Source organism: Poecile atricapillus, chromosome 2 (assembly GCF_030490865.1).
Source record: "Poecile atricapillus isolate bPoeAtr1 chromosome 2, bPoeAtr1.hap1, whole genome shotgun sequence".
Classification (NCBI taxonomy): domain Eukaryota; kingdom Metazoa; phylum Chordata; class Aves; order Passeriformes; family Paridae; genus Poecile; species Poecile atricapillus.
The window spans coordinates 103,276,308-103,299,568 of NC_081250.1; the positions used below are offsets into that span (position 1 = coordinate 103,276,308).

General features: G+C 39.0%; 1 protein-coding gene across 7 annotated transcripts in view; it reads right to left on the minus strand.

Annotated features, from left to right (window-relative positions):
* Nucleotides 1–23,261, minus strand: part of PTPRM (protein tyrosine phosphatase receptor type M) — a 449,216-nt gene that overhangs the window by 293,762 nt on the left and 132,193 nt on the right. For all 7 annotated transcript variants that reach the window (XM_058830649.1, XM_058830647.1, XM_058830643.1 and 4 more), the window contains exons 3-5: nucleotides 20,665–20,930; nucleotides 7,457–7,535; nucleotides 4,452–4,567 (exon numbers count right to left, since the gene is read on the minus strand). In XM_058830649.1, coding sequence (XP_058686632.1) covers nucleotides 4,452–4,567; nucleotides 7,457–7,535; nucleotides 20,665–20,930 — 461 coding nt within the window. The remainder of the gene's footprint in view (nucleotides 1–4,451; nucleotides 4,568–7,456; nucleotides 7,536–20,664; nucleotides 20,931–23,261) is intronic.

The following is a 23,261-nucleotide window of genomic DNA, read 5'->3' on the forward strand; positions in this document are numbered from 1 at the left end:
ATCTGATGGTTCTGCTTACTAAAGCTGTCAGACATATCCTGAGATCCTATTGTTATCTGCCCGCCATCAACAAATTTCTACTTTCAGTTCTCTATTCTGCAATAAAATTTATGTGTTTGAGAATTACATTTTAAAGTAACTATTTACATTTCAACCATGCTTTAGAATAAAGCCAGGAAAAATAAATTACTGCTGTGAAGTGATGACCTCTCCTTTCATCAGCTATAGCTGAGGAACCTCTCTCAAGAAAGGCTACTCACGTTGGGTCAAAGCACATCTGAAAAATGCAATTGCAATATCAAAAGATTGTGTTTGATATCAAAATGGAATTTCATTATATCTGGGTATGATTTGACAGCAATTTCCTGTAAATCATACTGTAGATCATTCTAAGGATAAGCAGGACACAGAGACAACTAAATGAGCCCACTGCAAATAATAAGAAGCAGCAGATGAGGATGGGAAAATGAAGAAATGGAAACAGGCCTCATAAGCTACAGAAAACCAAGGCAATTCTTTGCAGCCAATATGCTGCACCAAAAGCATGTTACTTCCAGAAATGAAGTAACCCCTCTCTCCTATAATACAGATTTGTGTTTCCTATGCCAATTTACTGGACACTAACAGGCTTTTCAGAAGACGGTCTCAGCTGCCTTCATTTGACCATTTAATGGTTCAGTATTCCACCTATTCATTTCTTTCCAACAGTGGGAGCACAGGAATTTTTTCTCAACCATTCAATAGGAGAGAAAGAGTCATCCCATACTGGCAATAACCTGCACTGTTCACAGATGTGAAAAAGAAAATGTAAGCAGATTAGACACATCTGTTAATTGTAGACATTCAGATTTATTTTGTTATGTTTATGTTTAGAACATAAGCTAGTGGAGATGTGAATTCATAAACATACAATCTAACCAATGACCTTATTAACCAGACACTCATTACAATGACAAAACAAACTTGTTTGATGTATGATACTATGTGGTATTCTTGAGCCCTTTCATTTGAATTTAACCTGAAATGGTATCACTGAAAATACCCACAATTTGCTGTCAGATTACCTTACAAACTTGTGATCACAGCTCATGAACTAGGGAGTATGGCTGCCTAGTGGAATGAGGAAAAATGTTTTTCTGCACTATGCAGTAGGTAAACAGCTTTCTGTCTTCCCTTTCCCGAAAGAGTAAATACTGATCACAGCATCATGAAACAAATTTCATGCCTCAGTGGTCTAATTTGGGTAGCTAACATATGAATTGTGATTCCCTCAAGGCCCTTTCAATTGCAGAAAGTTCTACAATACTCCATAAATTAGCAGACTCCACGTTCCATGGGGAATAAGAGTGGGAAAGACTTGAAAAGAGGAAAAAAAAAGAAAAAGTGATGGAAGTAAAGTATAATTTATGGAATTCACTTAGGACTGCTTCAAGGCCTGGGCATTATTAGACCAAGAACATCTATGCTGTTTCCAACAACTACTTTCTTAGGAAATATATAGAGACTAAAACAACGAATCAACTCACAATTATTCATTTGTTTTAAAGAAAATATAGCACTCACAGTCTAGCAGACTGTAAAAAGTAAAGAATTTGCTCATCAGATAAATGTGTACATCTAAACTTGAACTCTGCTGCATAGAAGGAGAGAGGTACTAAATAAGAGACAGAAGTACAGTAGTGAAATCCTGCCACTACTGGAAACTGCAGAAATCTCACTGAATTCAGTGGGCTTGTGATTTCAACCTGGCAATTTACCTGTACTTCAGACTAACAATGTGAATCTGAAAAAATTGACAGGTACTGGAAATCATTTGGGAGCAAATTATCCCACAGTATTCTGAAATTCTCAAATCCAAACAGATTAGGCCTCCCAATACAACTCACATGGCAGAAATGCTGAAAAGCCCCTGATAATATCACTCAACTGCGTTTATTTATTTATTTACTCTGATTTATCCTTAAGATTTTATAGGTGTAATGAAACAAACCACTGAAAGCATAGTGGAAAATGCTTACTCTTTCTGGTGAACTAAGCATATCATAGAGATTGCATGATTTGTTTGCAGTAGCACTAAAGCCCAAATCCCTCTTACCTAAGTGCTAGCATAAACATTCCCAGGGAATGATGTTCATTTTATTCTGGCTCTAGTGTATATAAGAATGTCTTTTATTAAGATGTTTTGTAGTTGAATACTGGGTTTAGTGCTTAACCAGTCATATGATGTACTGGATACCATGCTTTCTGACAGCTGGTACTGACAGCTGCATTGCACTCACAGTCCTGCAGCAGTGTCATGAGATGTCACACACAGGCATATACAAAATTCCTCAGCATCACACCACAAGACCAGAGAGCCAGGTGATGAATGGACAGGTGCAAGGGCTGGAGATATGTTACCCAACAACACCCTAGTGTGCTAAAATGCAGCTGATCCTGTAGGGAACTGTTATCTCATAGCCTCGATTAGCAGCATCCCACACATGGAGCTGTTTGATCAGTCTTACTGGAAGTTGAGCAGACATCTGTGGAAACTGGCAAACAAGTGCAAAAATAAATCCAAGCTATCCAGGAGATCCTGTCAACTTCTAAAACATTCTTATGCAAAGGCACACCTGGAATTTGCACAACCTTAAGCTGATTACCAGGGGGACCTATAGTTCTACAGGAAGAATAAATAAACAGTGGCCCTGTAGGAAGATAAAATTCCTCTAAAGTCTGTCTGTCTCTACCTTCTTATCCTTCATATAGAAAAAAACCCCTCATAATCATGTACAAACAAGGAATCAACTAAGATCAGATATTTTGGAATTTCTATGCTGTTAATAAAATAGTTTTGTATTACATAAAGTCTAGAAGGATATTTAATTTCTACAATAAAGAAATTAAATTCCAGCCTGGCAAAGAATTTATGCATGTCCTAAACTCTGTGAAAAAAATTAAAGGTGTAATGGTACTGTCCTGAAACATTCAGAAAAACTGAATGGAATGAGGATTTCCTTACACTGAATTCTACCTTCAGTTTTACAATAGAGCATTTTGTCAAAGTTCAAAGGCCCTAGAAAGGATATAATTGATGAAACAGCAACCCATTATTTTCCCATACATGCTAAACCCTTTCATGACTAGAAAAATATTTTTTTCAGAAAATCTTGGTGGCTTAGGAAAGACAAGAGTCTAATTCTAGCAATTCAGCAGTGAATACTGTCTTTAAGGGGCTGGAACACTAGAAAAATATCAGCCTTGTATCAGCAAGACGTTGGAAATACCCATGCAAACCCAAATAAAACCAAAGGAGATTTTCATTGCCTTCAATGCATTTGATCAGGCTCTTTCTGAACAGACATAACAGTTCATCATTCATATAGCGATAAATATGAGGGTTTGCTTTTCAACTGATTTTAATTATATTTTTGTGTGTTAGATTTCTTGTAACTACTTGGTTGTTTAACCTGACACACTTAAATGAATAATTTACAAAATGCAAATACAATGAGAAAGGATAACTATAGTAAAAGCCTGAAATTGTTTGAAAGAACAAATAGAGAATTTAATTTCTAAGTCCCACCTGCTACCATTGCCAATTTCACCTATCCCTCTTTCTCCACCTATTGCAGCTTTACCTGACTGATCTTCTCAGACATTGTTTTGCTCATTTTGATTGTCCTTACTTCCTTCTCACATACAATGTCTCAGTTCTGGCATGTTGGTTTCCATGTGTGTAAATCACTGGGATCTGGAGGCCGCTGTACTCCTAATGCTAAGTCCAAACACTCACTATTGCTTGCTGTAGGGAACAACTCTGCTGGCAGCAAGACAGCTGTTAAACCTGCACCCCCATTATTAAATGAGATCAAGCAGAAAGGCATGTTTTTGATACCTACACATATGAGTAGAGGAACACAATCTTTACTGGAAGAAAATGAGTTGGAGACAGACTTTAAATCAAGATCTGATACCCATCTAGAAGCTACATTACTGATTAAGTGAAAAACAACTGACTAAAGGAATAGAAGTAAGATTATTTGGCTCTGTAATACAGAAGGTCAGATTTGACTTTCATACACGGTCTTCTCCCCAGCTAAACTGTGAGAATGGAATTTTAGCTGAAAATACTGAACAGAGATAGAGGTAAGCCAAGAGATATTGTAATATTCCAGTTAGCCAGCACAGACTTCTGTTCTTCCTTGGGGATTTAGCCTTTACTCATAATTGCCACACATAAGGAAAACAGTACCTTTATTTTCAGTAAGGCATTCCAGCTAAACAAGGCAGGAAAATCTTCCAGTAGCATTTTCTACAACCGAATACCTACCATACAGCAGCAGCTCAAAGGCACTAAAAAATCTAATATTGATGAAGTGGACAGCCCATAATTGTTCATGTTTTACATTCCTTTCAGAGTCTCTCCTCTCTCCAGATATCAGTGCATTAGGAAAAAAAGAAATTACCTGTAACCAGAGTTTGTCACCTGAGTCTGTTCCACCATTTGCAGTGCATTGAAAAGTAGCAAACTGTCCTGCATTGACTTCCACACTCTGAAGACGCAAGAAATGGGGAGTTTTTGCTGTTGGAAAAGATACAAGTGTTAAAGTTATGCAAGACCAAAGTACTGGCTATAAAAGATACACCAAGTAAATGAAATAGTTCTGCTTTAAAAGGTTCAAGTCACTGACTATGCATCAGATTCTAGGCTGGTTTACTTCCATGCCTTGGAAAGAGCAGAATAGAAGGGTGGAGTGTAATTGTTCCTGATGCGTAAACTACCTCAGCTCAACATCCCTCTTGTAATAACTACCTATTAAAACAGATCATTTTGGAAATTAAGCATGTTTTGAAGACAAACCTATTAAATGCTTACACTACCAACTAGACAAGCCAGTAAGAAATTACGTTATCAGGGGAACAGGTTTTTTTTCTTAACCAAGTACCCTGCCTATAGAGGAGATCCTTTAGAAATGCAGCCCATCAAACAGGTACAATACTAACATAACAGTCCTCACCAACTACAGCTGTACTGTTTAAACACAATTTTTTTCAACAACACTGCAGAAAAAACCCAAAACACAACACATATTCTCCATACCAATACTTATTTTTCTTCTAGAAAGAGAAAACAATCTCAGTAAAAATTAAAGCAATATACCTACTAAACTAATGGATGAAACCGATATTCAAACAAGAATTATATCCACTGAAGTAAAAAAGACAGTGTATTTTTGTTTTAGTAGAGAGAGTCAAGCATGTAGTATAGAAAAATATAGATATATGATACAGAAACCCATCCTTTAAAGCACAATCTTCCCCAACCTACTCAAATCCTACTGCAGCCACGCAGACTTCTTGCACTGTCTATACTAATGGATAAACCAGGGTTTGAACATCGCTTTTCATCATGAAAATCTTAGTACTAGCAGTAGAATAGCAAACTAAACATCTATTTTCTAGCAGAGCATTACAACCATTTAAAGTGTTGATGATATTTTCTTAAAAGCTCTTATTACTGGAAGAAATCGCATTTTTAAGGAATTTATAAATAGCTAGCTTCACAAAAAAGTTGCTAAATATCCAGTGCAAGACAGCATAAGAAGGAGGAGGCAGAATAAAATTTATTATACATACAGACATTTTGTTTTTTAAACATTTTCCAATTAGGACAGACAGAGTTTAGGTCAAAATTATCCACTTATTTGCCTTTGAAACTATTTGTGTCAGAATACCCAGTAAAATTCTTCAGTATGTTCCCCATTTCTCAGCTGTCACTTCCCCGCCCCCCCCAAATCTGCTTTACCCCACTTGATTTTACTGGTTCCTTGGTCTTCTTAAATTCTAGAAAACTAGCTTTTCTGAATTACCAAGTATGGCCTAAGTGGAGAATAGCATTGGGTTTTAAAAACAAACACACACACAAAAAACCTGGCCATCTACCATAACTCATTGCTTTCGTTTCTACACACCTACAATCTGTCTTCTCCTTGGTCTTTGTACTACCCAGGCAGCTGCCTATCAAATATTTTTCCCATTTCAATTTCTGTTTAAAGAGTTAATAATTCCAGAAATATACAGAAAGAATATCATTATGAGCTTCACAAAGTTTCAGACACAGAGTAGTTTTACTTTAATTTTCACACTTTTTCAATTTTCTTTAGACAATTTAACTGGTTTGAAGTCTTAATTTCTAACATTTTGATTACTTCATCAAAGAACTTTTCATTAAAGCTTTTGCATTGCAATACTGTTATGTTAGAACTCTACATGCTACAGGCTATAAACAAGAACGATTTGCAGGTTTTGAGAATTGATTGGTACAAACACACAGATGAGACCCCTCAAGATCTGTATAAAAAAATCAGTAAGCCACTAAAATGCTGCCTCAGACTTCTCCTACCTGAACCAAGGATATAAATTCAAAATGCAGAAGGCACCTATACTTTCTAACAACATGAGAGCCTGCTGTGTTTATTAGAAATAAGTGACTCAGAAATAACAGCTGCTGATTCTGCATAACTGCCTCTGTATTTGAAGAAATGTGTGTGTCTTCTTGCCATTAACACTAAAACCGTTTTTATGAGGTGCTTCAGTACTAACCGATAGAGCACTTTCTATTTGGAATTACAGCTCTTACTTAAAAGCCACAACAAATGCATGCAAGCACGGTATGGTGTAAGAGGAACGACACAGAAGTTGGTGTCTTCTTCCCCACTCGGTCATTTGGTCAGTAAGATCACAGCCTACTATTCCATGTATGATCTTAATACATCTTATTTAACAAACAGCAGACATGTGAAGTAATGTTTTATTTAAGTTGTATATTTAATTATGTCTGGATTACCACATTAAAGCTTTATTTACAAGGTCTGACTTGACAATTCAGGATAATTAAGTACTACATATCCTTAATAATGAGATAATGAAATATATCTGAAGCATAAAGAAGTAAAACAGTGCAGAAATTGAGCCATGAACCTTGGGAAGTACCCTAAGTGACCTTGCTTAGCAAAGCCTCAGTCTTCAGCCAGCTGAGTTTTCTTCTTTCTAAGCCTTGGAAAAAATAATTATAATACTCAGCTGTTGTGCTGTTCATCTCCTCTCATTAATATCTCAGCTTGTGGCTGCACTGAATTTTTGATGCAGATGGAAAACTCATCAACAAATCTTAGGATCACAGAATCATGACTTGGTGATTTTGTTCTAAAGAAGTTGCCATATGGCCCAGTTTGGGTTTGGAACTCATGCTAAGTGCTGTACACAAGGTGCTCATAAGACAGATGTCTTTCAGTGTAATAAAGTGCAATGATGCCATTTTTAGCAACACTTCATACATATAGTCAGCCTGTACTTACGGCAGCAACATTGTTTTCTGACATCTTCCTTATCTTTTACTCCACATTTATCAAAGCATGGTGGAACATTTATTTTAGGGGGTTTGGCTTTACAACACAAGATAGGTACTTACTACATGGATGTCCTAGAACTTTCACTTCATCAATAGCCACATATCCAGAGTGACCTGATGTAACCACTTCAAAAACAACCTGAGAAGCAGAAATAGAATTTTGGTTAGCATATTTGGAACACAGGGAATATAAAAATAGTTTGCCATGGAAAAAAAAATCAACTCTTTCAATATGTTAAGGACACCTGGAAAGCAAAACACAGTCATAAAACCCTCAAAATGTGTTGCTCTTATCATTAAAATTAACCAGAACTTAAATTACATTTTTTCATGTTTACATCATTTTTGGAGATTTACAAGCAGGATTATATATAGCTCGCAGTAGAAATAACTAATCTCCCCAATATTTGCTCTGCCAAAATAGTTATCTAATAAATACCTTAAGTATTAAGATCAGTATTTTATTTCCAACTCTTTGTCTTGCAGAATGAACTGATTTTATTTTAAAAATTACAGTTCTGTAGTATACAGAGATTTTCAGGGTATCAGACAGAAACATACCTATTTTCAGGAATGCATTTTGCATGCTTTTAATCTTCCACCAAATGCAGTGAATTAAGCTAAGCAGATCCATTTGCCATGGTTTGTTTAATGGCTATAAATAGGTCACAAAATAAATGGACTGTTCTTGTCATTTGAATTGAGTACACTCTAAAGTAAACCTCTCCAAAGTTTGGCAGCCTTAGCTTTGGACATCCCAAGAGTGTTTACATGGAATAGAAGAAAATATGCCAGTAATGCTAGCAGGTACATTTCCACACCAATGCTCAAGAAATTCATGCTAAAATCCAGGTTGTTATTTTTTTGGGTTTTTTTTAATACTTCATTTTTGCTCAGAAAGTTAACTCTAATTGCCTTTTGTAACTGGTGTCAGGAAGCACCCTGAGGAAGACAAAGCTTAGAAACCGTTTTTTGCACATATGCTGTACCTGACCTTGGAAGAGATGCACACCCTATATACCATATCCCTTACTGAATGATACAGAATACAAGTATGTTACGAGGATAACATACAGCTCCATAATATATCACAATTTTCTGATGTTGAATAAACACTCTCAGAACACTGATTCTGATTTTAAAACAAACCTTGTTGTAAGAAAAACTTTCATACCCTTCTGCCTTTGCCTTCTCCTGTTGCAGCGGCCTCAGGGAGACAAAGAGTTACATTGTCCCACCCCAAACCCCTTGTGAAGGGCGGCCCAGGAGTTCTGATTGGGTTTGAGTCCCTGGGGGGTTCTCCCTTGGTGTGTTTCTAATGGTCCCTGATCCTGAACTCCACCCTCAAGGGTGTAAACCCTCGGTTCTGTCCCTCAAAAACCCCTGCTGTGTCTCTGTTCGGGGCTCTCTGTTCTGGACCTGAGTTTGTTCTCATGCTGAATAAATGGTTTCATGAACGGGAGCCCGTCTCGTTGGTGTTTCATGCTGGTCCCCAGAACCCTGCTGCTTCCCTGGACAAGATCCTGAGGTTGCAGGCTGCAACAAATGGTGAGAGAATGCGGGCATCCAGTGAAGCACCAGGAGAACAGCAGGACCCGGCTCCATGGACACCTCGTAAGTCCCCGGCTGATGGCTTGAGAGCCGGCGAGACCCCCGCCTTGGAAAGGAGGACTCGAGAGTACCTGGCAGGGAGACTGGGTTGAGAGTGCCTCGGGCATGGGGGAAGAAAAGGGATTACGGAGGTGTGGGAGCTGAGACCAGACGCTGGGACAAGCACCTAACATCACCCAACGAGACGTATTATGGACGATATCAACACTATGGACGATTCTATTAACACTATGGACGATTATGGACGATATCAACATTATGGACGATTATATCAACATTATGGACGATTATGTACGGTATGGCTCTTCCAGTGGACTGTTTTTGTCTTCTGTGGAGTTCCTTTTTTGGTGTATACCTCCCTGTACCTTCCCCTTTCCTCTGTTCCTAAGGGCAGGACAAAGGGTGAAAAAAGCTAAGATGGCTCGGGGTTGCTGCCGTCTGCCCGCCGTTCCGTGTCCTCCTTCACCCCCTGTCTTTCCATATTCCCCGTTCCCTGTCCGGGAAAGCCTGTCCCGGCCTCCCCCCCCATCCCAAGATGGCGCCGGCCACGCGGTCTGGGATCCCTTGTTTCCCGCCTTGCTCCTTCTTTTCCGGTCCCAAACCTTCCCGAACCTCCCAGTAACTCCTGCTTGGCCCCATCCCTTTGTTCGGTGCTCCACCCCTGGGGGCTGTGCCTTCTCCATCGTGGGCAACACCTCCTCTGGGGAAATCGAAACTGTAACCGAGCTCCGAAAGCCAGTGTTACACCGAGATCATCTAAAGAGGCGACGCCCACATGGGAGCGGGAGCCGAAGCTGGAGATCGAAGAATTCTGCCCCTCGTAGGAGGAGATCTAAGAGCTGCACCCTTCCTAACAGAAAATCCTAGAGTGGAAGAGACTGAACAAAAAAAAAAAAAAAAAAAAAAAAAAAAAAAAAAAAAAAAAAAAAAAAAAAAAAAAAAAATTATGTTTGCATTAAGTACCATCACCGTTTAATTTGCCCGGCGTAGTCCGAGATTTAAGTGTTTGTTTTCAATTTTGTTTTTTCTGTTTGCTTAATGTGTTTTGTTATTGAGCTATTGGTGTCCCACAAAGCAAAGTGGGTGCTCTGTGGAAGAGGTGAGATTTTAAGGTGTATGTTTGGAAACATTTTAAGCTCCTAATTAAAATTTGAAAAAAAAAAAAAAAAAAAAAAAAAAAGGAGCAGATGTTGCAGCGGCCTCAGGGAGACAAAGAGTTACATTGTCCCACCCCAAACCCCTTGTGAAGGGCGGCCCAGGAGTTCTGATTGGGTTTGAGTCCCTGGGGGGTTCTCCCTTGGTGTGTTTCTAATGGTCCCTGATCCTGAACTCCACCCTCAAGGGTGTAAACCCTCAGTTCTGTCCCTCAAAAACCCCTGCTGTGTCTCTGTTCGGGGCTCTCTGTTCTGGACCTGAGTTTGTTCTCATGCTGAATAAATGGTTTCATGAACGGGAGCCCGTCTCGTTGGTGTTTCATGCTGGTCCCCAGAACCCTGCTGCTTCCCTGGACAAGATCCTGAGGTTGCAGGCTGCAACATTCTCCCTTCTTCTTCATTGTTCTACCTGTGGACACCCATCTGTTGTTCTCTTCAAGATTTCTTCTTCCTAACATCTGTCCATCTCTCCCTCCCAGTCCCACTGGAATAAAGTTGCTGTAACTATTGCATTAACTCTACATGGCTGAAAAGGAAAAAAATACTTTTCATTCTAGTTCTGCCTCCTGTCTCCACAAAATTTCAACCTAAAGCGACAGTGTTGCCACTACATGAATCGTGCTGCAAGAAAAAAACCACAAAATATCACTGACCAAAGTGCAAATGCTGCCAAAGAAATTTTTCAGAAACAAGTTTAGCAAGAAAAGGGTTTCTCAGCTGGCTTTCTAAATGCCAGATGCCACTCTATTGGCTCTTAAAGTTGGTATTACTGATCCACAGCACCAGGCTGAACAGGATTTGGCTTCCAGAGTTTAGCACAACATCCAGAGCAACATCATTCAAAATTTCAAAGGCTCTCCTTCCCTACGAAGAAGAAAATCTCCTGATAAAATTTGTCTTAACTATCTTTGGAAGCAGAAGTTCTTAAAGAAGACAAAAAGGAAAGCCTCAGTGAATAACCTGCATTCAGAGACCTGAGAGGTGATGTGCACTAAGTAATCCTAAGTTTTAACAGCAGAGCAAGACCCAAGAATGCAGCTCCCGTTGTCAGTCACTGAACTTTGAAAAAAGAACAAGCATTTCTCTCTATTAAGAAATACAACAAAGTTGCAAGTTCTTAATTTGTATTACAATCTCTGAAAAAAAAGTGACTATGCTGATGCCCCTGAAAAAAGGCAGAGAGTGCTCCATTTCCTGAAGAGATACCAAGCCTATTCCAAACTGAGAACACTCAAAAGTCCATAGGGTATGAGAACCATGGCATAGCCCCAGGAACCTGCAGTTAAGGGTTAAGACATTGCAACACAGTAGTGGAGAACAGGGAGCAGACAACCCGGTCTCAGAAACGATGGAAAAGTTACCCAGGGAAATATGCTGCCACAAAGTAATTCACTGAGATAACTGAATCTAAGTGCGGATGCAAAGACCTGCCTCTAAAAACAACAGAGGGCTGGGGACAGTTACTGATTTGTTTTCCTGTATTCTCTAGTGGCTTAGAGTTTTCTCTGTTAAGAAGAAAAATGCATTAACAACTAACCTTCTGGGTTTTATTGAAGCATAACCTAAAAAAATTAAAATAAATATAAAAATATAAAATGAAAATAAATCCTCTATCTCCTATGGAGCATTCAGCATAAGAGCAGCTGCACAAAGCCATCTGAAAGGCCTACCTGATCCATGATCCCATCATTGCAAAGTATTTTTTTTTCCAGGTTCTCAACTGTCACATGCTGAATTCTAAAAGATACCCTGAGGAACTGGCCCATGCACACCTGTGGAGCAGCCAGCCAAAGCAGTCAGATGTTTTCTGCTAAAAATGTTACTTCCAAGTAATAGGGACTTTAACTGTTTTTTTAAAATGCTGCATAAGAGTGTCTTTTCTAAAGAACTACTTGACTTCCAGCAAGACCAATAACCTGAGCTTTAGAAAAGAAAACATGCAATATCTGAGTCAATCACAAAATAATTTCCGCAATTCATAATAGGGGAGCTTAGCTACAAGCTCTCTGAGAGGCTTTAAGTATCTCAGTATTGCAATCTATTCACAGCCAAAAAAGCTCATAGATTCCTATTCCTTCAGTTCATAGGCTGAAACTACAACCTTGAAACATTAGCATCAGAACTACTAATAACAACAGCAGAGAAAAACTCAACAACTCATACAATTGATCTAAAATACCCTGTTGTACCTCTAGACAAAATAGCCAAAGTGTTATTCCACAAAAAAGCCAGGCAGCATACCAAGAAAATGCCAATTGGGCATACAACTGAATTACAATTATTGACATTAACGAGATATGTTCCAAAGAAAAGTTATTACAAATTGAAATGCTGTCAGTTTAATTGTGCTTCCACTAAAAGCAATAGCCAAACTTTAATAATATAAACTTTAATGACTGTAACTTTTAGTCTCTTCTGACACGGAATATGCCATTTTTAGTAAATGGAAAGAGACACTAAAGTCAATAGTGACATACCATTCTCAGAGGCACTGATTCATATACAGAAATAAAAATATGCACAAATACAGACTGGTCGGAATGGATTAACAGCAGACCTGAGGAGAAGAACTTCAGGGTGTTGCTGGATGAGAAGGTCAAAGCAACCCAGCCATGTGCACTTGAAGCCCAGAAAGCCAACTTTACCCTGGGTGCACATAGTGATATGACAAGGAACGATGGCTTTGAACTGAAAGAGGATGGATTTTGATTAGATACTTGTACAAAAAGCTTTACTGAGAGGGTGGTGAAACACTGGCATAGGTTTCTCAGAGAAATTGAGCTCCATCTCTGGAAATGTTCAAAGATACAGTTCACAGGATGGGGCTTTAAGAAACCTGGTTTTATGGAAGGTGTCCCAGTCACAGCAGGAGCTTGGAGTTTGGAGCCAGATGATCTTTAAGGTCCCTTCCAACTCAACTCATTCTATGATTATACAAACATGACAGCTTATTCCAAGTGTAGGAATATAATCCCTCTTCTGTTCACAGGCTGTGAAATACTATCAATTGCTGTATACAAAATCAGTATCTTGTTTTATTTGAATAGATGAATGAAGATTATGGACCAAATATCTGCTAACTAAACATTTTCCCTTTTTAAATTAAAAAAGGAATTTGATCCTATGCATTACAGGTTTCTGAAAGTCCTGATAAGAGTGCTACACATGGTGAGAGAGAGAAACCTGAGAAACACTACTGGTAGCCCATTTACACACTGAAAACCTTACAATAGGGATGTCAAGACTCTTCACAAATCTGGATCAGTATTCCTAGTAAATTCACTAGAAATGAAACCTAGAAACTTATTTTGCATCCAATATTCTCCATAATTTCCCATTTGAAAAGTAGCTTGCCATCTAAACATTAACTTTTTCACTGCCACCTCCAAACTTTGCCTTTTCTCATGGCTGATGCAACACCTGCAGGCAATACAAAAGACTCCAGTCAAACCAGAGAAAACACTCCAGCAACGTCAGACTGGGCGGCCCTTGGATTTTTTGCCTATTATTCCACCACCTTATCAGTCCGGAAACAACTGGTTAAAACACGGAATTCATTTGCTCAGGAAAAGCTGCTGAGCACTGCCCTGAGAGCTGTTTTACACCGTTCTCCCCGCAGCAGGCCTGCCAAACAGGAACCAGGGAAGCGGCTTAGCACTGCACTGTCCCTGATCCTCCCTGCTTCACTGAAGAGCAAAATTAGCTTTTCATTCCTGCCACTTCCCCTTGCTACATATGAACAAAGAAAGGGGGTCTGCTCACCAACAAAAATGCTTACTGCTGAAAATGTGCAACTCAAGATAACTCGTTTGTTCCAAAGAACAATAGAAATAAACAGGTTTTGTTGCCACACAACCTCACTCTGTAAATTCCTGCCTTTGTTGCTGCAAAATTACAACACTTTCAGTCAAAAGGTGGATTGTACCTAATATAAACACTGTCCTTCACACAACTTAAAAATAGCACTTTGCAAAAACAAGAAAGAGAAAGGAGTATTAAGAAAGCTGCTTAAGCTCAGGTTGCAATCCTGCCCCCCTGCATCCCCAGTGCAGGCAGTGCTGCATCGCAGGCTGCACTCTCCTCTCTCCCTGATGTGCTTTACTGCACAGGGCACTGTTCTTTGACTGCACTGTACAAGGCACTGGGAACAGTTTCTCTCCAGAAAATTGGCATTGACTTGTACCCTGTGGGCTGAATTCTCCTCCCCTTTCTGACTCACCCTAGGACTACCTGCCTTATCACAACAGCAGCAACTGCTTTCTCATCAAAGCCATATGAAAGCAGGTTCCTGACCTGGACCTTCCCGGGCCCGCAGAGGTCCATCACAGCTTATTGACGTGGGCTGCCTAAATTGTGCTCAGGCCTCCCTGGCTGGGAATTCACTTCATGCCAACTTCCCTCCCCAACTCTCCTACACAACTATCACCTGGCCCTCACACCTGCACTCAAGAACATGAAACAACATTTTGGCGGCTGCTGCCAACCCAAGACCACAAAGAAACAAACAAGCCAGACAGAAAACTGAACTCCTGACATTAAGGCTTGTTAAATCTTATTCTTCTCTCTCTGTTTTTTAAACCAGTTGCTGTCTTGTGTTTCTCTACTGAAGGCCTGAATGCTTTTCTGGTTTAGGAGCAAGGGACACAAGTAGATAACAGAGCCTTGTGTATATGACAAAAATTGCATGCCTCCTTACTTGTGACCATTTTTAGACTGCTGGGGGCTTTTAATTTAGGTATGTGGTTTGCCCTGGTGCATCTTTCTCAAAACAGCTATTCCCAAAGCATGTGAGTCAATGAAGAAGAACTATTTAAGATGCCTGACACAGGTTTGTTTTTCAAAATGCAATATGCATTTCAAAGTTTCTTTGGAGTTCAAAGCACAGTTCAGGAACTGTACGTGTGCAGTTGAATGCAACACACGCAACACATGAGAATGTGAGCCTAACTTTTACTGAATAAGAAGCTTAATGCTCTGTCCTAGATGAGGATTTAAGCACATTGCATGAGCCAAACTCCAAGAAAAACATGTACAAAGCAGGTTATGAAACAAATGTATGTTTAAGTTCAGATTTAAAAGGTTAGGTTGGATCTACTGCTTCCTATTCCCTAAACTCCTAATTTACAAGGGGAAGTGTCAGAATGGTGAAGGGTAAATCTCATCTCTGTGAAGTGATACCATGTAACTCCTTTGTGTCCTCACTAAAAAGGATCAGGAGTTACTGACAGGCTCTTCCCCATTTTTTCAGTCCAGCTTCATAGGATTTTACATTTAAAGATGGTGCAGTGGCACAGACAGTTGTGTTACTCCACTGGAAGCTGTTTTTAATATTTTCAGTTCAATTTCTGGATTTTAAATCTGCAGTGTTTGTTGTTTTATTTAAACAAGATTTGTTTCAGTTCAGTGCTGCCATGACTGACTTCCAGCAAAGTACAAAGCAAATAATACAAAATATAAAAACTGATAAGGGGATGGTGTGTGACTTGCAGTGGTGCGGTGTTAAATTGCTTGCTTGAAGGGTTAGAAGCAGGGAACACAATCCCCTCTCCACACTCAACTCAGTAGTAGCTTTTGCATATTGTTATGTTCCAAAATGATAACACTTCTAAATATATTTATATATAATATATATTTGATTTTAATATATAATACATTTTAAATACTACTTATTGGTCTGAGAATCGTTAATAACCTAGGGAAAAAAACCCTAGCATCACCAGATTCTACTCCTGATAAAAAATCCAAATGAGAAAAAACCTCGAAACATTAAAGAAAATAAAAACATACCCCCACCCTCCCAAAAAAACCCCAAAACTCTGTCACCCTCTCCTCACTAGATGAGGAGTGTTTTCATGACTTTTATCTCAAAGCATCAATTTTAGAGCCTCTCAACCTACTGAGACTGCTCCCCAAGAATCTGAAAACAATCTTGTCACTAACCAGCAAAATCTATGTAATGTTCACTTTTCTTTTTCTATGTACATTCTAATTCTACCCAAGTTAGGAAGGGGGTGAAGGTCTTAGGAATTGTGTGAAGCTTTGTTTTGTTTGCAGGCTGTCTCCAAAGGTACAATAAATTCCTTGATGCTCTTGCTTAAGATGCACCAAACAGACAACAGCTCAGCAAAGCAAACAAATTTCTCCTGGGCACAATGTTAAAAAGAGGAAGGCAATGCTCCCTCAGGGGAGCACTCCTAAAGCGATTTTATAAAACAGAAATGAGACTAGTACCTGCAGAAATACACCAGCTACTTCAAAACAAATAGCTCAGAGACCAGGAGGCACAGCAGAAAAGAACAAGCTGTGCTGATTATCTTGGACTCTCAGAAGGTGCTTGGCAGCTTGAACCCATGTTACTGCAAGCACACTGTTATCACTAACTGGACAGCAGTGCAGACATACCCTAAAATCAATGGCAAATGTTAGGCAGTAGTACTTGGAAGATCATGAAAAATTACAAAATTAAATATATCCTTCATCGACAGAATGCTTGACAATTTAATCAGCAAGTAATCAACAATTAAGGTGGTTACATGCAGGTTATAATTGTGATTTGTGATATATACGTAGTACAGGTTACCTATGGTGTGCAACATACACAAATAGCTAACTGGCAAAAAGAAATGGCTACGTTAAAGGAAATATATTATTTAGTTCAAATACTGTACTTCTAACGAGTCAATTCTAAATAGAAACCCAACCTGAACAGTATTTACAAGCTTGGGCAACTGGTACTACAATAATAAACTACTGTTAATTATTAAATCTTTTGAACACTTTGCTTATATGCGTCCGCAATACATGATTTAAACCAATAAATCTTTAGAAGCTGGATTAAAATTCAGTCAACACTACATAATCTGATTTGTAGTCAGCTACCATTTAGTGGGAGTTATTTTGCCTACGTTTTTCAACAGCAAAACAGACACAACACACTGTTTGAAAAAATACTGAATTGTATAAATATTGTAACCCTGAAATATTATCATATATAATTTGTTCTCAGAGTTCTGTAGTACATTTTGGTTTCATTTGCATCTAGACAACTTGTAGGTGTTCTGCTAAGTGAATGGAATTACAAAACATTCATAGATGTGGATGGCTACACAGGTGATGTGATGTAAAACACAACAAAGACAATCACAGAATTACACTGCTTTGTCCCTTCACCTATCAATGTCACGTCTTCTCTTGGAGATTACTCATTGGGAAACTACAACCTTCATATAAGAAAAGTTAATAAGGGCTCCATCATTCCTTAAAAATCTTAAGGAGCTTTTCTTAATTATATTCAGTAAGGTCAGACAAACTCAGAAAATCACTGGGAGGAAGTCTTGCATATTTTGGAGGTCTTGTGTGGAACATATGGATTTGTGCCAAAGGAGGTTGTAGTTTTGGACTCAAATGAATAGCAGTTTAGGAAACAGACTTGGAACTATATTATATACCCATTAGGTGAGTCCTGTGCCTTCCCCACTACTCCTACCATCACCAGAGCTGTCACCTAACTTGGGCCATATTCTCACAAGATCCACATATACCCTCTCTCCTCTTTCTGCCCTTCTCCCAGCTGCTTGCAGCTAACATCCTGTCTTCCCCCACAACAAACTCTGTGAAGAAGAAAAAGCATGAAAACTGATGAAAGGAGTTCAGAAACGATGAAAAATTGCAAATGTCAGCACTCAAGTGAGGAAATTGAATCACAAATCTCTGAGAGGATGGAGGCAACCAAAAACGAAGACAATTAACTGTAAGCTCTTAAACTGGTGACAGCACTTCCTCGAAAATAAATGAGCTTATTTACAATGAAACCAGTGAAGCTACAGTATTTAACAGTGATTCCCTGCACTGCCATGGATATTACCATAGCATGAGATCTTCTGGCACATCAGCTAAATTGCAGTACCTAACCAGGTATTATTTCAGACTATACGCAGCAAATGCAAAGAAAATTACTTACTATACTCCACAATGAAAGAAAGATTATGCAAAAATGTCAACATTTCCAGCAGCAAGGAAAGCACACAGAATCCATTACAGACAGGCTCAGGCATCTATTACCCATTAGCTGATGAGTGGCAATCTGCTAAACTGCAGTACCACATCCAAGCATGTAAGGGTTCACCTACAAATAATGAACAGTCCAGATGGCCAGGTCTTGAGGAAAAAGAGGATGGGAAAGGTTATCCTTCTGTTTCTATGGCCAAATACCCATATTACTCAGACATCAGTCAGATGTATCATACAGTCAGAAATCTGGCACAAATTATTATTAATAACATTAGTAATGAACATTTGAAACTGTTGGAGGTCCTGTGTATTTTTAAGAACATGTTAATTTACCTCAAAATTAATAGTCAGTCAAGTCTTCTTCTACTAAAATCCCCCTGTCCACATCAGCCTTTTGATTCAAAGCTAGAGTGAGACTTTTGAAGCATAGCCCTCTTCTTTACTGACTGCTGATTCCTCAGCAGTTCTGCTGCATAAAAACCAGACTCCTTTCAGAAGACAGAAAACTGGATGCTCCTCTACTAATTTACTAGACAGATGGGAACGTTTCAGACTTGAGCATAAATGACACAGTCACACATTTACCCAGTATTCAGTACTCCTGAACCACTCGCCATGTTCACAAAACCTTCCAGTACATTCCACATTATAAACCACTGAGCTACATCCAATGTCAGCCACAAAATTGTCTGCGGGATGCTCTATCCTCTTCTCCCACCATCCATTGAGGCTAACAACACAGACTGGTCTTCACTATTTCAGTCAAGACAGAAAGGCTTTTTGGCAGCACTGGAAGGCATTCTCAACACTGGCATCAAATTGTTAACATGAGATCTTGATGTAAGGGCAGAGAATCATAGGTGTGTCCTGAGCTGGGAAAAAGACACTTAAAGATTATGGATACCAACTCCCTGTTCCCCACAGGACTACCTAAAACCAAACCAAATGACAGAGAGCATCATCTAAACACTTCCTGAACTCTGACAGGCAACAAAATACATACTGCCCTTTCATGCTGAGAGATGTATGACTAAACCAAGCTTGGACTCTGTGATCAGGATACAGCCTTGTGCTCCAGAGAGTCAGGTAGCACACAGCTTCTCCCACACAGCTGAGGTGAACCTCAGCTCTGCTAATATGCCTGCCCTTCCTCAAAAAGCACAAGAGTATTACCTCATCGAGCCTGCAGACAATTATAAAATATCCTCATCATGAAGTTTGCTGAGATGTCCTTAAGCTTACCCTGAATCCTCTCCAGGAAGTCCTGACAACGCAGTTGCAGCAATTCCTAAGATTCTTGGGTAGAACACTGGATGCAAATGCAGACCCTGTGAATACCAGCTATCCAACCTAGGAACACACTATCAGAGGCAAGAGGAAATGAATAATATGGGTGCTCTTTTGGGTCTGCAAGTATTGCATCAACTGCCAGGCATCTCACATTCCAAGAATAAAATGTGCCTAGCCCTCCAAACTCATCTCTTGGAGTAGGACTTTCTGTTTCATTTTGGGTACAATCATAGGGGAAAGACTCCAGAAAGTTCTTCAGCATTTTTTTTTACTTAGAAGAAAAGAGTTCAAAAAGGACATATTGAGTTCACTTGAGACATCCTCACAGATCAGATGCTGCAGCCACAGAAAGGAGTCCACTGAAGTCTCCCAGAGTACCTTACTTACCATAAGTAAGGTGACAATATTCAACACAGGCAAACAAATAAAATACAATTCAAATTTTCGAAACTTCAAGTGAAGATGGAGGAGCCTCAGTAACACCTGTATGCTATTGGCCTGCTTTTATTAAAGTAAGTTACTTGTTTGTGGAGACACAGACTTTTTCACAGGAAGAAGGAGAAAAAACATTGAACTACTACAGAACAGTAAGTAACTGTATAATCTAAACCTTCCTACAGAAAAGCAGTACCCTAAGGGACTGTCAAGTGAAATTCCCCCTGAATTTTTAGGATGCACTCAAAATATCATTCCTGTGACAGCTATGACTGTATTTATGTTTACTACTGGACAAATGGATATAGCATTCAGAGTTAAGACTTGAACTGAGGATTCAAAGGATTCTGCTGGTTCGAAAGCAACAAGTATTGCTGATCTAAATCAAACTTGAAGACTGTACTGTAACAAAATCTATTTGCATCCAATTGCTGCATCCCTAATGAACTGAAAGAACGAGTGAATTTATTACAGAGAAACAGAGTTAATTGACTGAAATCAATGGCAAAATTTCTAGAATTTTTTCAACATAATTAGTTCATCCACATTTAGAGCATGTGTGCACTTCATACACTTCTATAAATATGTGTAAACATACAAACACAGCCATATGTATGTAAAAACAAACATTTAGCATCATGTACAAAAATGTGATTAAGATGATGATCAACTAGAAATACTGAAAGGTACTTTGATATAAAGTTAAAATGATGATTAAGAACCTGCAGATATTATGAGAAATGAAATTTCATGAAAAGCAAGACATACCTGATAAAAATTGGGCCAGAAAGTACTAATTGCCAGTTCTGCTCTGTTCCAAGTGGCAGTGATAGATGTGTTCCACACTGGGTTACCAATAGGACCATCATTAACCTTCACATATACATTCAAAGTGCCAGGGCTAGCTCCACTCTTGCTTGAAACATAATAGTGAAAATCAATACAATGTGTATCATTTTCTTTCAGATGGGGCATCAGGAGGTGAGCTTTCTGTCCCGCAAATCTTCCAGATGTGTTCACCAGCATGAAAGAACCTGCAAAAACAAAGTGACTGATTCAATTTCTTCCTTATTTTTCTCTTCTTAATATGGTACTGTTTGTAACTAAAGCATAAATAATGATAATAATAATTCAACCATTTTACTTCTACTAACATAATAGTAATTTTTATTTGGTAGGTATTTAATCTCAAATATCTTTTGCAGAATCTCAACATTATTTTGTAAAGCTACTAAATACTACAGTCTTTATTCTACAGGTGGGGAAGGAAAGAGACAAAAAACCCCAAATGCTGAAGCAATCTGCACTGCAATAAACCTAGAGATGGTAGCACAGAATCAACTGTAGGTCTCAGCTATCTGAGTGCTTCTACCTGCACGGTCTCTGCTGGCTTTGCCTGGCAAGGTTGTGGTAGTGGGGGAGCTACAGGAGTGGCTTCTTGTGAGGAGCTTCCCCACATGTCCTAGGGAGCCAGCAGCAGTCAGCCCCACGGCAGCCCCACTGCTGGCCAAAGCCAAGCCCAGTGGTGATGGTGCCAGAGCCTTTGGGAGAAGATAATTAGAAAGGTGGGAAAAAAGAAAAACTTTAAACCGTAGATGAGGAGAGGAGTGAGAATACGTGAGTGACACAGCTCTGCAGACACCAAGGTCAGTGCAGAAGGAGGGGAGGAGGTGCTCCAGGCCCTGAAGCTGAGATTCCCCAGCAGCCCAGGTGAGGACCAGGATGAGTCAGGCTGGCCCCTGCAGCCCATGGACGGAGCAGAAATCCACCTGCAGCCTGTGGAGGGCCCCACACCAGATCAACCAGATGGCCAGAGGAGGCTGTGACTTTGTGGGAAGTCCACACTGAAGCAGGTTTACTGTCAGGACTTGTGACCTGGGGTGGGACCCACACTGGAGCAATCTGTGCCTGCATCCTGTGGGAAGGGACCCCATTCCAGAGCAGAAGGAGACTGTGAGGGTCCTGCTCTTGATGAGGAAGGAGTGGCAGAGACAGTGTGTGATGAACTGACCTACTTCCTGCCCCTCTGCACTGCTGGGAGGGAAAAGAGAGAAAACTCAGGAGTGAAGCTGAGACCAGGATGAAGGGGAGCGCACTTGGTGTCCAGCCAGGGTCAATCCCAAGGATTGCAATGAAATTTAAGAGAATTTTATGTGTTCAGATGGTTGGATGCAGTATGTGATGCAGACAGAGTCTAAAATGTTCTCAGCCCCTTAGCCTTCTTCTAGCTAATCACAAGTTACCTACTTGACTAAGTGTGACAATTGTCTCCTGTCCTCAAAAGCTCACAAAAGAATGAACAAATGTAAATACAAGTAAACCAGTAAGCTTTACAGGTAAAATAAAATACAGGTGGGGTTGAATTTTATATTATGGTCACAAAGCGGCAAATGACAAGAAATGTAAAAGTATTCAAACAAAGTTACATTCAAACAACTCTCACATGAGCACTAGTCATTTTTTACACTATTTTTCAGTGCCCATTTATGTGTTTCATTGAAGTACACCTTCAAAATAATCATGCTGCAGAACTAAGGAATTTGAAAGACTGTAGAGATGTTAGCAAAATACAACATGATTTCTGAGACATTCATATTTCTGGGTTGAACAAATGAAAAGGAAAGAATTTTATTAACAGATAACCTATCATATCACAGAAGGAAATAAAATTCAATTCCTACTATGGAAAGAAAACATATCAATAAAATGCATGAGATAATTTAAACCCTGCATTTTTCGTAAGTTCAGAAATGGATATGTTATAGCTCCCTGCTACAAATGCATAGCTAAGTGTTCTTAGAAAAATAAGAGTACACACACATTTGTCACATAATTAATAGAAACTAAATTTTCTTCTTTTTTTCTTTCTTTTTCTTACTTTGATGAGTGACAATACCTCTTAATGAGATGCAAATCATTTCTTAAAATGGAATGTTGGAGAACCTTTGTCCAGACTGCAACTTTATGCTAAATAAGTTAAACTATTCAATAATCTTAGTTTTGCAGTTGAATTTAAATTATTTATCAAGTATAATTTCCTTTCTAGACAAGTTCATAAAATTGACAAAAATGGCACTTACTTGTAATACAAAGGAATAGAAATATTTTACTTCCTAAAAGGTGTTACTCTATATTTAATTCACAGTCTGTTTGTTACTATAATATATTGGGAAAAATCCTTATTCATTAGTAACATAAAGTCACTGAATACACTTTTTTTCTTTAAACAGGCAGAAAAGAAACTAATATTCCTTCCATCAATTAGTACATGCTCTGCCATTCAATTAATTTATTTACATTTAAAATATAAACCCCTTGAAATAGGTATAATTTGCTAAGTTATAAGAGCAATACTTAAAGCATTC